At 37.6% G+C, this 13,484-nt stretch overlaps 1 protein-coding gene across 1 annotated transcript in view; it reads right to left on the reverse strand.

Annotated features, from left to right (window-relative positions):
• The window catches only part of LOC148945609 (uncharacterized), a 46,401-nt gene that overhangs the window by 21,301 nt on the left and 11,616 nt on the right, over window positions 1-13,484 (reverse strand). Inside the window, exon 3 of the mRNA XM_089099100.1 lies at window positions 4,791-5,154. Coding sequence (XP_088955226.1) covers window positions 4,791-5,154 — 364 coding nt within the window. The remainder of the gene's footprint in view (window positions 1-4,790; window positions 5,155-13,484) is intronic.

Genomic DNA, 13,484 nt, shown 5'->3' on the forward strand with positions numbered 1-13,484 from the left:
AAATTTGATTCACAAACCCCTGAATCACAAAGGCCGTTTAATTAGAATAGATAGCTCTTTTGAAAGCACTAAAAAAAAAAAACTGTAGCGTAAAGAGCTAGGTATTGACTTGGGGGAAAACCCCCTCATATACGTTATAATTTCTGTTCGTTTTAAGTTCTAATGTTGCTTCTTACTTTCAGTTGAAAAAACTTGTTTTTTTTTATTTAATTTCTGATGGTTTTTTATATAATGCTTGGAAATCCGGCGACCCCTTCATAGAGATGTCCCTTACCCCAAAGAAACATCCTCCACGGAAAGATTCTCCAGAGTAACCCCCTCCTCTAGCCCCCCCCCCCTTCTCCAGAAAAAAATCCTTCCTGAAAATGTCTGTATGCTTCCCAATAACCAATAAATAATGCTGGCAAGTCCGGCGCCCCCTTCATGGCAATTTCCCTTCCCCCCTGCCCGCTTCCTTCATGGCACGAGCCTCCAACATAACCCCCAACCCACACTTCCCTCCCACTACCAGAAAAAAAAACCCTCCTGAAAACTTCTGTATACTTCCCAATAACCAATACTATATGTTAACATTGGGTAAAGTACATAACTCTTAGCCCTCCCCCTGGGGGTTTCGGGGGATTAAGTCATCCTAAAAGACATTTATCATATTTTCGACAATGCTGAACAAAATGGCTATCTCAAAATTTTGATCGGGTGACTTTGGGAAAAAAATAAGCGTGGGAGGGGGCATAGTTGCCCTCCATTTTTTTTGGTCACTTGAAAAGGGCACTAGAACTTCTAATTTCCGTTCCAATGAGCCCTCCCACGATATTCTAGGACCACTGGGTCGATACGATCACCCATGGAGAAAAAAAAACAAAAAAAAAACAAATAAACACGCATCCGTGATCTTTCTTCTGGCAAAAAATGTAAAATTCCACATTTTTGAAGATAGGAGCTTGAAACCTCTACAGTAGGGTTCTCTGATACGCTGAATCTGACGGTGTGATTTTCATTAAGGTTCTATAACTTTTAGGGGGTATTTCCCCCTTTTTTTGAAAATCAGCCAAATTTTCTCAGACGTTTAACTTTTGATGGGTAGCACTAAACTTGATAAAAGTTATATATTTGAAATCAGCATTGAAATTTGATTCTTTTGATGTATCTATTGGTATCAAAACCCGTTTTCTAGAGTTTCGGTTACCATTGAGCCGGGTCGCTCCTTACTTACAGTTTGTTACCACGAACTGTTTGAAACATTTTCAATTTGCATTGACAAAAAATTAAGAACAAACTGATTAGATTTTATGGCAACCTATCAAAACTTAAATTAAAAAAAATAATACTAATAAAAAAACAACCTGGTGCAGCCTTATGGTCCCACGAATTAAATTTGAATTAATTTTTGAATGAAAATTTGCGGTATTTACGGTAATTCTGTGTTTACTGTTCTTCTTCTTTACTTTTTGTTAACAAAACAGATTCCACTGTATTGACAACTAAAAGAGCAAATTAATTGGATTTTATGGCAAGACCTAAGTTAAAAAAAAAAAGGCATAGCCATGAGGTCTTATTTCGGAACATTCGGAAATTCTGAACGCTGAAGCTTCTGGCATATTTTAAGTAAAAAAAAATAGAAAAAAAAACGAAAATAGACCTAAAATACCTTGTAAAGGCACGAACCTTATTTTAAAATTACTCGACAGCTTTCAAACAATTCAAACGCTCTTTTATGAATCCATCACTCATGGCGAACAAAAAAGGTCATACATTTTCCTAACTTCCCCATAAGTGGCAATTCGTATCTTTTTTTAATACTTCACGTGCATTTTGTACCTTCTGAATCCCCCTGAAATTTGGACCAACAAAGCAGATTAATGTTAATGTTACTGGATAGGCTATGTATAGGTCCTTAAAAACGTACCGTACTAAGGAGATATTAATCCGTCCTATCAATATTCTATCAAGCACTTGATTTAGTTCAAGTGCTAATTTTTCCCCGTAAAGAGATAGTTTTTATGTGGATGCAGAGCTTTATAATAATGGATTTGCAGCCATCGTAAACAAACCTTCGGGTTTTTGTAGATGGCCGCTGTAAATTTGTTTGTATTTTTGTTATGCTAAATAAATTAATTAATTTTAAAAAATTAATAATTAATTAATCATTTACCAAAAAGCATATTCTAATTTTCTATCCTTTTCTAATACTTCTCCTGCTTTCTATACTTTCTGAACCCTCCCGAAACATGGTCCCCCCCCCCGAAATACGCTACCACGAACAGCACTGAATGGGCTGGGCATGGATGTTTAAAAAATGTATTAAGGAACTATCTCATTTAGGGAAAAATATATTTTTTTTTTTTTTACGGTTTTATTGTTGTACAAGCTAACTTTTATCCGGAAAGAATAACACATAAAAGTTCATTTTAGTTAATAACTTCAAATTAACTGAACAGTTTTTTTTTATGCTAAGTTTACAAAAAAGAAAATATAAACCAGTCATTTGCTATAGACAATGACAAGAAACAATATTTGCGACAATAATATTTTAAACCAAAAAAATAACAAAACATGAATAAAAACAGCAGTGAAGAAAAAAACTGAAATTTAAAACATTTCGAAACGCTTGTAATTAAATGAATGACGGTTTTACACAAGATTTCCAGTTTCCTAGCTTCCAAAAGAGCTCTTACCTGTAGACCAAAGTTTTTCAAGCATAACCTATTGTTCGTTAGCACACTTAACAGTTTCATTCGGTGCAATTGTCATTCGGTGCAATTGTCATTCGGTGCAATTGTCATTCATGTCGGTGCAATTGGCATCTTTAGTCATTGTTAAATAGTCTTCTATTTCAACCTGTTGCTGAAACTAGCACTACCAGGCACGTACACAATAATTTTTTTTCGGCCCGTGGGGGGGGGAGGGCCATAATTAAAAAGAAACTATATAATAATTTGAATATGAAGTGCCTGAAAATTAGGTGTAATCTTGGGTTTCGGGAGGCCCGGTCCCACAGGCTCTCCCGCCTGATCACGTCCCTTTGCACAGCATTCCATATAGTTACATTTTTCTTAAAAGAAAACCAAAAGAGGTATTTGTGTATTATACGCCACTCACTCAAGTTTACGCTGTGTAAAACTCGAGAACAAACTGGTTTCTTCTTTAGTTTCTTTCAGCTTAGCATAAGACAAGACAAAGACAAGTGACAGAATAGATGGGAAATATGTAATTTGGGCTATATATTTGCACATTAGGGGGACGGGGGGGTTGGTAAAGTCTTTGGATAGTTTGAAGTTATAAAACAATTCTCACTTCATAATATGCAGAATAATTGTACCTAACACACTTTACATGCAGACCCGCTATACTTTACCCCCCCCCCCCTCCCCCTCTAATGCGCAAATATATAGCCCAAATTTGTTTCTGAAGTAGCGAAGTAACTAACAAAGAAATCGGTTTGTTCTCGAATTTTACAAAGCGTAAACTTGAGTGAGTGGCGTATAATACACAAGTACTCAGCAAAATTGCTTTCTAGAAACAATTCGATTATATACTTGTTGTACTTAAAAATCTCCGAAATTATTAGCAAAAATTTGACTACTGAGTTAATACCTTTTCCAATGCATATGCTTGAATGAAGGACCTTCTAAAAAAAATTTTAAACTTAGAACAGTCTTATTCAGCATTGAAACGGAACTTATAAAACTCCACAAAATGGATACCAAACGTCCCTTCTCAATCGGTGCAATGGTTTGTCTCAATTGCTGAAAAACGATAACAAGAATTCTTCCTTTTTGGGTAATATTCTGAATCAAGAGAATAGCTCTAATAAAGGAAGAATAGTACTTTGAGTTATTTTGCTAAAATGAAAATTGTAAATGTTTACAAGTTAAGATGTTATCACCTATCTATTTTTGTTTATCAATGCTTGAATCGTTATTCACTGGATGAGTTTTGGGAATTTTTTTAAGTCTAACTCTTTCTATTACTGTTATGAAAGTAGGAATTCTTCAGGGATAGTGTCTAAGGCTTGGATTACTCAAAGAGACTCTTTGTGTCCGCATCTTGCAGGACCCCAGTTGTGGATTTTTCTCTCCCGGAGGGTATAATGTTAGGAGTGTAATGTTGTTATAATGTAGTAGAAGGTGGCAGATAATGTTAGCCTGTTCAAGTAGATTGAAACGATACCTTCTGGGAACTTGTTAATGGTTTAGATTTTTTTTTTCGTTTTGTGATTTTTGATTTATTGGCGGAGTGTGAATATATATTGGTAGATTATAAGGATGGAACCAACCATCATATACAACCCAATGGTTTCCCCCGGTGATTGCTGAAAGATTATGTAAGCGTTATTTTTATTAAGTAATTTAGTTCTCTCTCTCTCTCCTCTCTCTCTCTCTCTCTCTCTCTTTATATTTGTGTCTCTCTCTCTCTGTCTCTCTCCCTCTTTCTCTCATACTCTTCAAAAAAATAACACTGAAGAAGAACACTGTTCTATCCTTCTCTTCATCTTAGTATTGATGCGAAAACTGCTACAGGTTTGAAATGACTCTTAGATCAAAAGGGTAGGAAGGTTTGGTCTCTTCTAATGGTCTTATTTGCGTATTCAGACATAGCGAAATCTACTTTCTACAACTTTTGTACAAGTTTCCTAAACTGTAGAATCTACTTAAGACCCTTGTAACGCTTAAAATGGAGCTGGAGAAAAGTCACTTATAAAATTTGACACCTCTGAGAGTGATAGAGAGACAGAGAGAGAGAGAGACAGATACAGAAAGAGAGCGAGAGAGAGGGGAAAAAGAATTTACCTCCATTCCTCTGTAGAACTCATAGATGATAGGCTGTTTCTTCAACTTCTCTTTACTACTGGGTGCGTACTTTCCATTATACAGAAGCCACAAGCATAAGATAAACGCACATATGTTCAGACTACCAATTATCTCTGGGAAGTTATAGTATATTCTTAATGCCAAAATTGGACTTAAATTCAAAATCAGGATGGTTAAGGCAATCGTTGACCAAAAGTACAGGAATCCATTATCTGAATATATTGGTGTATATCCAAAGCTTGTCACTGGTCCCTTGTATATTTTTGATGGCACTTTTAAGGACAGAAATGCCCAGAGAAAAAAGAGACCGACAAATTTCCAGGAAAATTCATTGCCAAGAGCCCTGAAATATAAAGACTGTTAATTAACTACCTAAATGCAAAACTAACACAACAAAAATATAACAAAAAACGGAGTAGACCTTGAACAAGTTCTAACAAACATGTTTTTTACCATTCGAAAGACAAAAATGCGCTTATTAACATATTCAAAATTGGCATCACTACTAGTACTTAGTCAACAACTCACAGCAGCACCAAGCCGCCCGATGCCAACACAGCTACACACGCTCCTTCTCCATCCCAATCTATTCAAAGCCGCTCTCTTTACACCCCCCCCCGCCGATAATTTCCAATTTGTCTTGAATTTGTCCTTATGACATCTTCCTACCCTATTTGAGGACGACCTGCTTTTTGTCTTGCCCTAGATGGCTGGCCAACAAAGACAATCTTTGGCAATCTGTCATCCTTCATCCGCAGATTGTTTCCTAGCCATTTTAACCTTTATCTCATTATAGCCCTAGAAATCAATATTGAACTATATTTTTCGTACAGCTTAGTGTTTGAAGTATGGTCAGTCAGGCAGGTACCCAAAACAGCCCACAGACAATTTATCTGGAAAATATCTAACAAATTCTCCTCTGTATTTCGGATTGCCCACGTTTCAGAACCATACTTAACCACTTTCATCACTATACCTTCCAATGCTCTAATATTGGTTTGCTTCTCATCTTCTTCTCATTCGGCTCATCTTCTTATTCTTCCAAACTTCTTTCATCTTGGCTTTTGGCTATTCTACTTTTAACATCTTCATTGCATCCACTATTTTTACTAATAGTATAACCTAAGCAAATGGAGCTGTCCACTTGATCAATCTTCTCCTTGCCCAACATTACCTCATCACCTTCACTTATTCCCAGCCTTAGCGACGTACTGTTCTTAAATTAATTTTCAAACATATTCTTGAGCTACCTGGCTGCATTACCCCTTCCCATATGCACTTTGTAGAAAAAAAGAAAGGCTATAAGCATGTTTAAGGGAAATGAGGCGTTTTGACGAAGCTCTCAAGTTTTCTTGTAGGTGGCGACAAAAGAGCACACAGCTTGTGCTGGAGAACACACTTTATTGATCATCCATGAACACAAGATTGATGAAAAGCTACACTCAGCTCTCTCTCGTATCTTTCAAAAGAAGATCTCGATATCCTCAAAATTGTGCATTCTCAAGACTTACTACCCACACGTGGACCTACAAAGCCTTACCCGCTGTGCGTCTATCATCACATCCATGATTATAATAAAAATAGCAGGTTCAACCCTCTTCAACTGCATTTTATTGCAAAAAAACAATCTTGGCTCTTACAATGACTGCTTTATCTCCTGCTCCATTGCAGCTTCTGTACGTTGTGAAGTGCACAGACTCCAAAAAATGCTGATGCTTAGGCCTTGATTGCTCTATAGATTGCAAATTGTGCAGAGTGACCTCCTACCAGAATGTCATGGAATCTGAGGACGATGACATCGCCTTTAATTCCAATGATTTTTTTAAGCTCTTTCTTTTTATGTTTGACAAAGTAAAAATAATTTATACCAACATTATCTAGTTCATTTCCTAATCTTTATATTCGTCGGTTTTGATACATTATTAAATAAACCATGTTTTATATATCATGTAGACTTTGAAATGTTTTTCTTTTGAGCGAGGTATTCAATTAAGTTAACATCTTAGTTTCCTTCCATCCAGTTTTGAAAAAGACTTCAAGTTTCAGCATAAGTTGCCAATACCACAGAAGAAGCGTGTAATTTTTGTTCCATAATTTTTCAATCGTGGCTGTTTTGCAGGATGTACTTTTGTTGTTTAGTTATTTTTGTGTATTTTCTGTTTTTTAATCACCTACGATCAAAAAACACTAGAAAAGACTCAATACTCACTAAAGTAGGATATTTTGCTGATTTTTGGATTTATGCTTCTCTCACTTCAAATTCTAAGGGTAAATTTGCTAAAAGTATCCCAATAATACTAGTAATGGGTCCTTTTTACCTTTATTTTAGTTTTCTACAGCAACAATCACTTAATTTTATAGTAATATGATGTTATTGATGTTAAAAGTAAAGATCACCATCTCAAGGCCGTATCCAGGGGGGGGGGGTACCCGGTTTGTTCCCCCCCCCCCAATTTTTGATCGAGTCGAAAATTAGTCTAAAAAATACCTGTAAAGACAAAACCTTACCAGAAAACAGGATGTTAGACAAAGTCCACGGGAAAAAATCGGGTAATCCCCCCCCCCCGAACAAAAATCCTGGATCCGTTCTTGCACCATCTGGTAGTGTCAAGGGTTAATTAAAGTGAAAGTCGCGAAATTCATTGCAATGTTAATTTTCCTATGCTATGAAAAGAGATCTTGCTCTCTGACTCGCCATACCAGCACAATGAAATTTTGCACAAGTGATCTTTGAAAAAGGATCAAAAATTTGGCCGTTTTTTTATCTAATTAAACCCCCAGGAAATAGAAAAAGAAATCTAATGTGAAACCTGGTCGCTTTTTTTAAAAAAGGTCTGGAGCCTCAGAAATGGAAAATTTGAAGCAATCGAAAGTAATATAAATTCAAAAAAAAAACTTTTAAAATTAATTGGCCGGATTGAAAATTCTGAATTCTTTTAATTTATTTCTCCACGATTTTTTTGTGTTTTTATATTTTGGACTCTTGCATGCCTTGGATAAAAACGAAAAAGTCAAAATTAACTTCAAATTGTAGCTCTTTTTTTATTTAGTTTATTCCAAACTTTTCAGCTTTCTAATCGGATTCGTTAATTTTATATATATTTATAAATAAAACTAAATTTTTACTCTGTTTCTCCCGTCCTACATAACCCCACTTTACACCCCCTGGCTTGAAACATACCCGAGACTAGGACGGGTCTTTAATTGGAGTTTGTCCGCTGAGTAGAGAGAACCACATATAGTCTAGTCGCATAGTCAAAGGTTCGGGCAAATTTGAAGAAAAGTGTGAAAGTTGGTCCACAGGGGCAGTTTGATGTGCTCTTTTGAATGAGACTGGGGCCTAAATTCACCTAAAAGGGGTGAAACGGGAAATATTTGTTTTTTCCTATTTCAAATTGGTATTCGGTTTGTAAAATTCAATCTTATATAGTCACTGATTTAATGCCATGGCGAAAGTGCAGAGGATGTCCTGGGAGGTGGGAAACAGGGGTAAATATTTCTCCCTGGGGAAATGCTAAAGAAGGGAAATTTCTGATCTTCTGTCTCTAAGTTTGTTCTTGCCATTTCGGGAGGCATTCTCAAGATCGAGTGGTACAGTATTACATCCTAAGTCATGAATAGGGGAAACTGGGGGGGGGGGGGCCGGGGAAAAATGCCAAAATGAGTTTCTTTTCAATTTTGCTGCGGCGGTTATGATTACTCTACCGGGAGTAGGTGACAAACACTGGACAAAAAAAATCCACGGATGACAGCTGTGACGCGCAAAACTACGACTGCCTCCCCCCTCGTTCCCCCTCCTTTGAGAGTAAAATACACTACTATAACTTTTGTTTAAAGATATAACTTTAATCACTGAAGGAAGAACTAAAAAGAGGTAAAAATAAGAAAAAAAAAGAAAAGTGGTACACAGTTGGTGCCCTGGTTCAGCAGCCTATTCGTTGCTGACGTCAGATCTGTAGCACGCTCCATTACAGGCACACAGATCAGTGCAAGGTAGTGAAGCCTTCATGCACTTGCATGGTGGCTTGCAGGCTTTCTTGCTGCCACATTTGACCAGTTCTTTGCATGTCTTGGAAGCCTCAGGTAGCGTCGTCCAGACAGGATGCCACTCATCATTTACCAGCTTCGATCCAAATTCAGAGGGGGAAGGTGGATTCTGAATGGGGTCCGCTGCTCTTCCCCAAATTCGGCCAGCCTGAAAGTGTGCACGTCTGGTGTGCTGAAGAAGGGCGTCGGATGTTTGTGGGATGCGGTCAATCTGCCGTCCCTTGGCAACAAGCACTTTTCTTGCTTCGTCAACACCCTGGACTTCGCTTGTCCGCTCATAGCATAAAACTACAAATCTCTCCAGTAGCTTTTACGTTCGCGGTCTCGTAGCAGTCGATGCAGACGACAAATCCAAGAACGCGTCAGTTGCGTTGGGATAACTTCTCCGGACATCAAAGGCTTTCTTCTTTCAAATACCAGAAAAGGAACATACTGTATCGCAGCCTGTAAACGCGTGGAAACCAGGCAAGCCTAAAGGAACATCAGAGCGCTATACCAATTTACGAGGAGATATGAGCTTTAACGCTGTGTGAGGTGTTATGGGGACAGGTGGAGGCTATGCCACGCTATCTGAAATACTGGGCGTCTTAGGCATCTGCCCTATGTCAAAAGAGACTTTCATGAAAACTGAATCGGCAATTGGCACCGTATGGATGGAAACGTTGACGGAAATCTATTGGATTTCCTATTGGACTATAGTAGTGTGTGACGGGGGGTGGAACAAACGCAGCAAGGGCCATGACTACACAGTCAAAGGATGTGTAGGGGTCATTATTGAAGCTTTCACCAAAAACTATTATAGGTGGGGATAAAAAATAAATATTGTTATATTTGCTTCAGATCTGTGAAAAAGGGCAAAAATCACGTCAGTCATGTATGCTTCATAAATTATAAGGGTCCATCTAAAAGTATGGAGACAGACATTCTTGTTGAAGGTTTTCGCACTAGTAAAGAGATGCACGGATTACGATATCTTCGGTGCACTGGTGACGGAGAGTCTAGTGTTTCTTATAGACTTAAGCAAAACGTCCCGTATGACTCGCTTATTGAAGAAGAAGAATGTGCGAATCGTGGTGCAAAAAACTATACGAAATACCTCCACGGCCTTGTCAAATCTCCTTTCATGGCAAAAAATAGTTTAGAGGAACAGGCTGTTTGAACAGTCAGCGTACAACAAAACTTTCAAGTTCACTGGTTGCAAAAGATCTCCTTATTTTTAAACAATAGAATTTATTTTGAAGAAGTTTTTGTCTTTTTTTGTGTACTCTATCTTTGAGCCTATCGGCTTTTTGTTGGATTAAAAACATAATTATTACCACTAGTATTATACTCTTGTAATAGATTCAATTTCTGATACGCAATGTTGGCCACGGTCAAGCGAGTACCCAGACCCCTTCATTCAAATCCTCGGTCTTAGGATAGAACCGTTATCGATAGATTTTTGATAGAAATATCAGATCTCTCACAGCTTTGATGTTTACTATTCATTGAAAATGTATCGCTGCTCCATGGCAAAGATGGTTCTAGACGTTTACCCTCCAAAAAATAACCCATATCCCCCCCTCCATGGAAACTATATCCCCGCTGACAAAAGACTATTCCCGAAAAATCCCTCATCCCCCGGCAGAGAACTCCCCCGCGAATAATGTTCGCATGTGTCCCAATAACAAATACTATCTGTAAGCAATGGACAAATTACAAAACTTAAAAAGGCACTTGAGCTTCTATAATGGGGCTCTATGATTTTTTGTAGTTAGGGAGAGAGAGAGAGATACCTCAAAGGGTGCACTTTGATGCCAAAAAATTCCAGCTCTCATTGAGCCATCAGATAAATACAGAATTAGTTCTAACAGGAAGATGAGGAGAGGGTGGAGGTAAAAATTGATGTATAATCTCCAAGGCCATTACCAGGATTTGGTTTGGGGGGAGAACGTATTTTTTTAGGGAGAGGGGGTACAAAAGGAACTTTAAAAATGTGAAATTTATATATACTCCTTTATGATTTCTGGGAATATTTCTGGTCTATGCTTTTATTATGAATGTAAAGAGTAACATTAAACCCCAAAATAAGCATAATTTATTCCGTATAGAATGAGGACTGCCCCTTCCTCACCCACACCGCCGCCTCAGGGGAGGGGGTAAAGTATAGTGAATTAGCATGGAAAATGTGTTAGGTACAATTATTCTACATATTATAAAATAAGAATTGTTTTCTGATCTCAAACTGTCCAAATACTTTACCCCTCCCCCCCCCCATTATGTGCAAATATATAGCCCAAATGGTACTTGTGTAGAATCTGAGTGCACACACGAGAAGTGAAGTTTCGTTAATGCTAATGAAATAAAACAAAATAGGATGAAAATATAATAGTTCAGAAACAAATTTGGGCTATATATTTGCACATTAGAGGGAGGGGGGGGGTAAAACATGGCATATATTAAATACATAGGTACTTTTCAATTAGCTGGTACCCACGTGATAATGCGAAGATCAGATAGGATAAAAACCTGTTAGTCTGCAACACGCGAAACAGATACCCGTTACTAAACAGGGGTACTAAAATAAAACAAAATAGGATACAAATATAATGGCTTATGAACAAAATTATAAGATTTTCAAATTACAATTATGCGCCCAGAACGCTGTAATGTCGTGGGTTCTGTCTTTGGCAGAAAACACACTCTTTTTATGTATTTGGCAAATCCCAAATTGTAATTTTAACAGCCATGTTCATTCAATCACTTATCATTGCAGACAAACAGGTTTTTATCGGGTCTTCTCATTATCGCGTGGGCACCAGCTAATTTAAAAGTAGCAATAAATAACCTAATCTAACCTAACCTAGCTACCTTTTAGTCCCCCACAATCCCAAAGAACTAAAGTTTAAATCTTTGAAACGGAGTGAGCAATATCTCACTATGCAGTGGAAACATGTTTATCAATAGCGGCTTTGAGATTTCGATGCGGTCTTTCTTTCGTGTGTCCCAGATTCTACACTAGTACCCCCCAATTATATATTTCCCATATAATATGTCACTTGTCTTTGTCTTGTCTCGCGCTAAGCTGAAAGAAACTAACGAAGAAATGGGTTTGTTCTCTAGTTTTACACAGCGTAAACCTGAGTGAGTGGCGCATAATACATAAGTGTCAAAATTCCTTCCCCTACGGAAATTAAAAAAAGACAAAAATCAAATAAAATTCTCAAATTTGGAAAGCCTAATTTTCCACGTGGGAGGGGGAGGGGGTATCTTTCAGGTGCACGTCCCCCGGCGGGGGGGGGGTGTAAACGCCTAGAACCATTTTATTAGTTACTATTTTTTCCTTTTCAAATTATCGAAAACTTTCGGCCTTTTCAAGACAAGATATCTTTTCTAAGATAAGATTTGATGTCTCCTCGAAGCTTGTCCTTTGCCTGCTGATTCTCAAGTGTCAAACCCTGTATTATTACCTCTGAAGACGTAGGTTTTTTATTATGATACCGGGTGTTTACTATTGACGGGTGATACTATTCCAGTTTTTGGGCTGTGACGTTGTCATCTGAAAGGCTGTCCCACTGAAACAGCTACATTGGCCTTAAAGCTCAAATTTCGGAAGGGTATCTACCTCCCGGGAAGTTATGATGTTGGTTGACTCCAGGATGAGAATTTGAGAGAAAATTTCCAGGAACAGTTGAATACTAAACTTCAGAGTTTAAAATTTGATAATTTGGAAGATGGTTGGAATGGTTTTAGAAGAAATAATTTGTGAAGTTGCTGAGGGGGTCGTAGGGAAGAAAGCTAGGACTGCAGCTAAGAATATTAGTGAAAAAGCTTTATGTTTAATAGAAAGGAGAAAGGACTTGTACAAGAATTATCTGAGTGATATATCATATGAAAATAAAAGGAATGTAAAGAAAGTGGAAAAAGCATTAAAATGTGAACTAAGGAGGTGTGAAGTGGAGGTCATGGATAAAATTGCCGAGGATCTGGAAGATGCAGCTAGATGGCATAATAGTAAAATATTGTACTGGCACGTCAATAAATTGAGAGGGAGTAGTCAATCCGGGCTTGGTCCAGTTAAAGATAGGTATGGGGACATTCTCAAAAGAACATTTTGAGAATGAAATTAAAAATTAATAGCCGATACTTTATGTGATGGCACAGTCCCCTGTTTTAAAAAAAGAATAAAGATTCAAAGTCCTGGGATTCTTATCGCCCTATTACAGTATTCTCAGTTATAAGTAAACTGTTTAAACGGATCCTTCCACACGGAATTAGTCCAAATTGTGATCACGTTGACAATCAGTTGGGTTTTTGAGAAAATCCTTGGAGTCCAAAATGCAACCACTACTTTTTTTAATATCCTTGATCCCCAAAAACAATCAAAGAAAAATCTCTCCATCTGTGCTATTGATATTGCTAATATTACAAAATTGTTCTGCCTTCTCAGGCTATTTTGTTTCTTTTAAGGATCCAAGTAAACACTTTTATTTGTGTATGGAATTGGTACAAGAGTGCATCAATGCGTGTAAGGTTCGGGCAAGTCACCTTTCCTAAGCCAAAACGTTTTCCTTATGTCTGACGAGCTTAGGGTTTCAAAATTTGCCGACCAAAACATTCTCCTTATGTCTGACGAGCTTTAGGTTT

This window comes from Artemia sp. Qi Xiang Cuo, chromosome 13 (assembly GCF_049724085.1).
Source record: "Artemia sp. Qi Xiang Cuo chromosome 13, ASM4972408v1, whole genome shotgun sequence".
In the NCBI taxonomy this organism is placed as follows: domain Eukaryota; kingdom Metazoa; phylum Arthropoda; class Branchiopoda; order Anostraca; family Artemiidae; genus Artemia; species Artemia sp. Qi Xiang Cuo.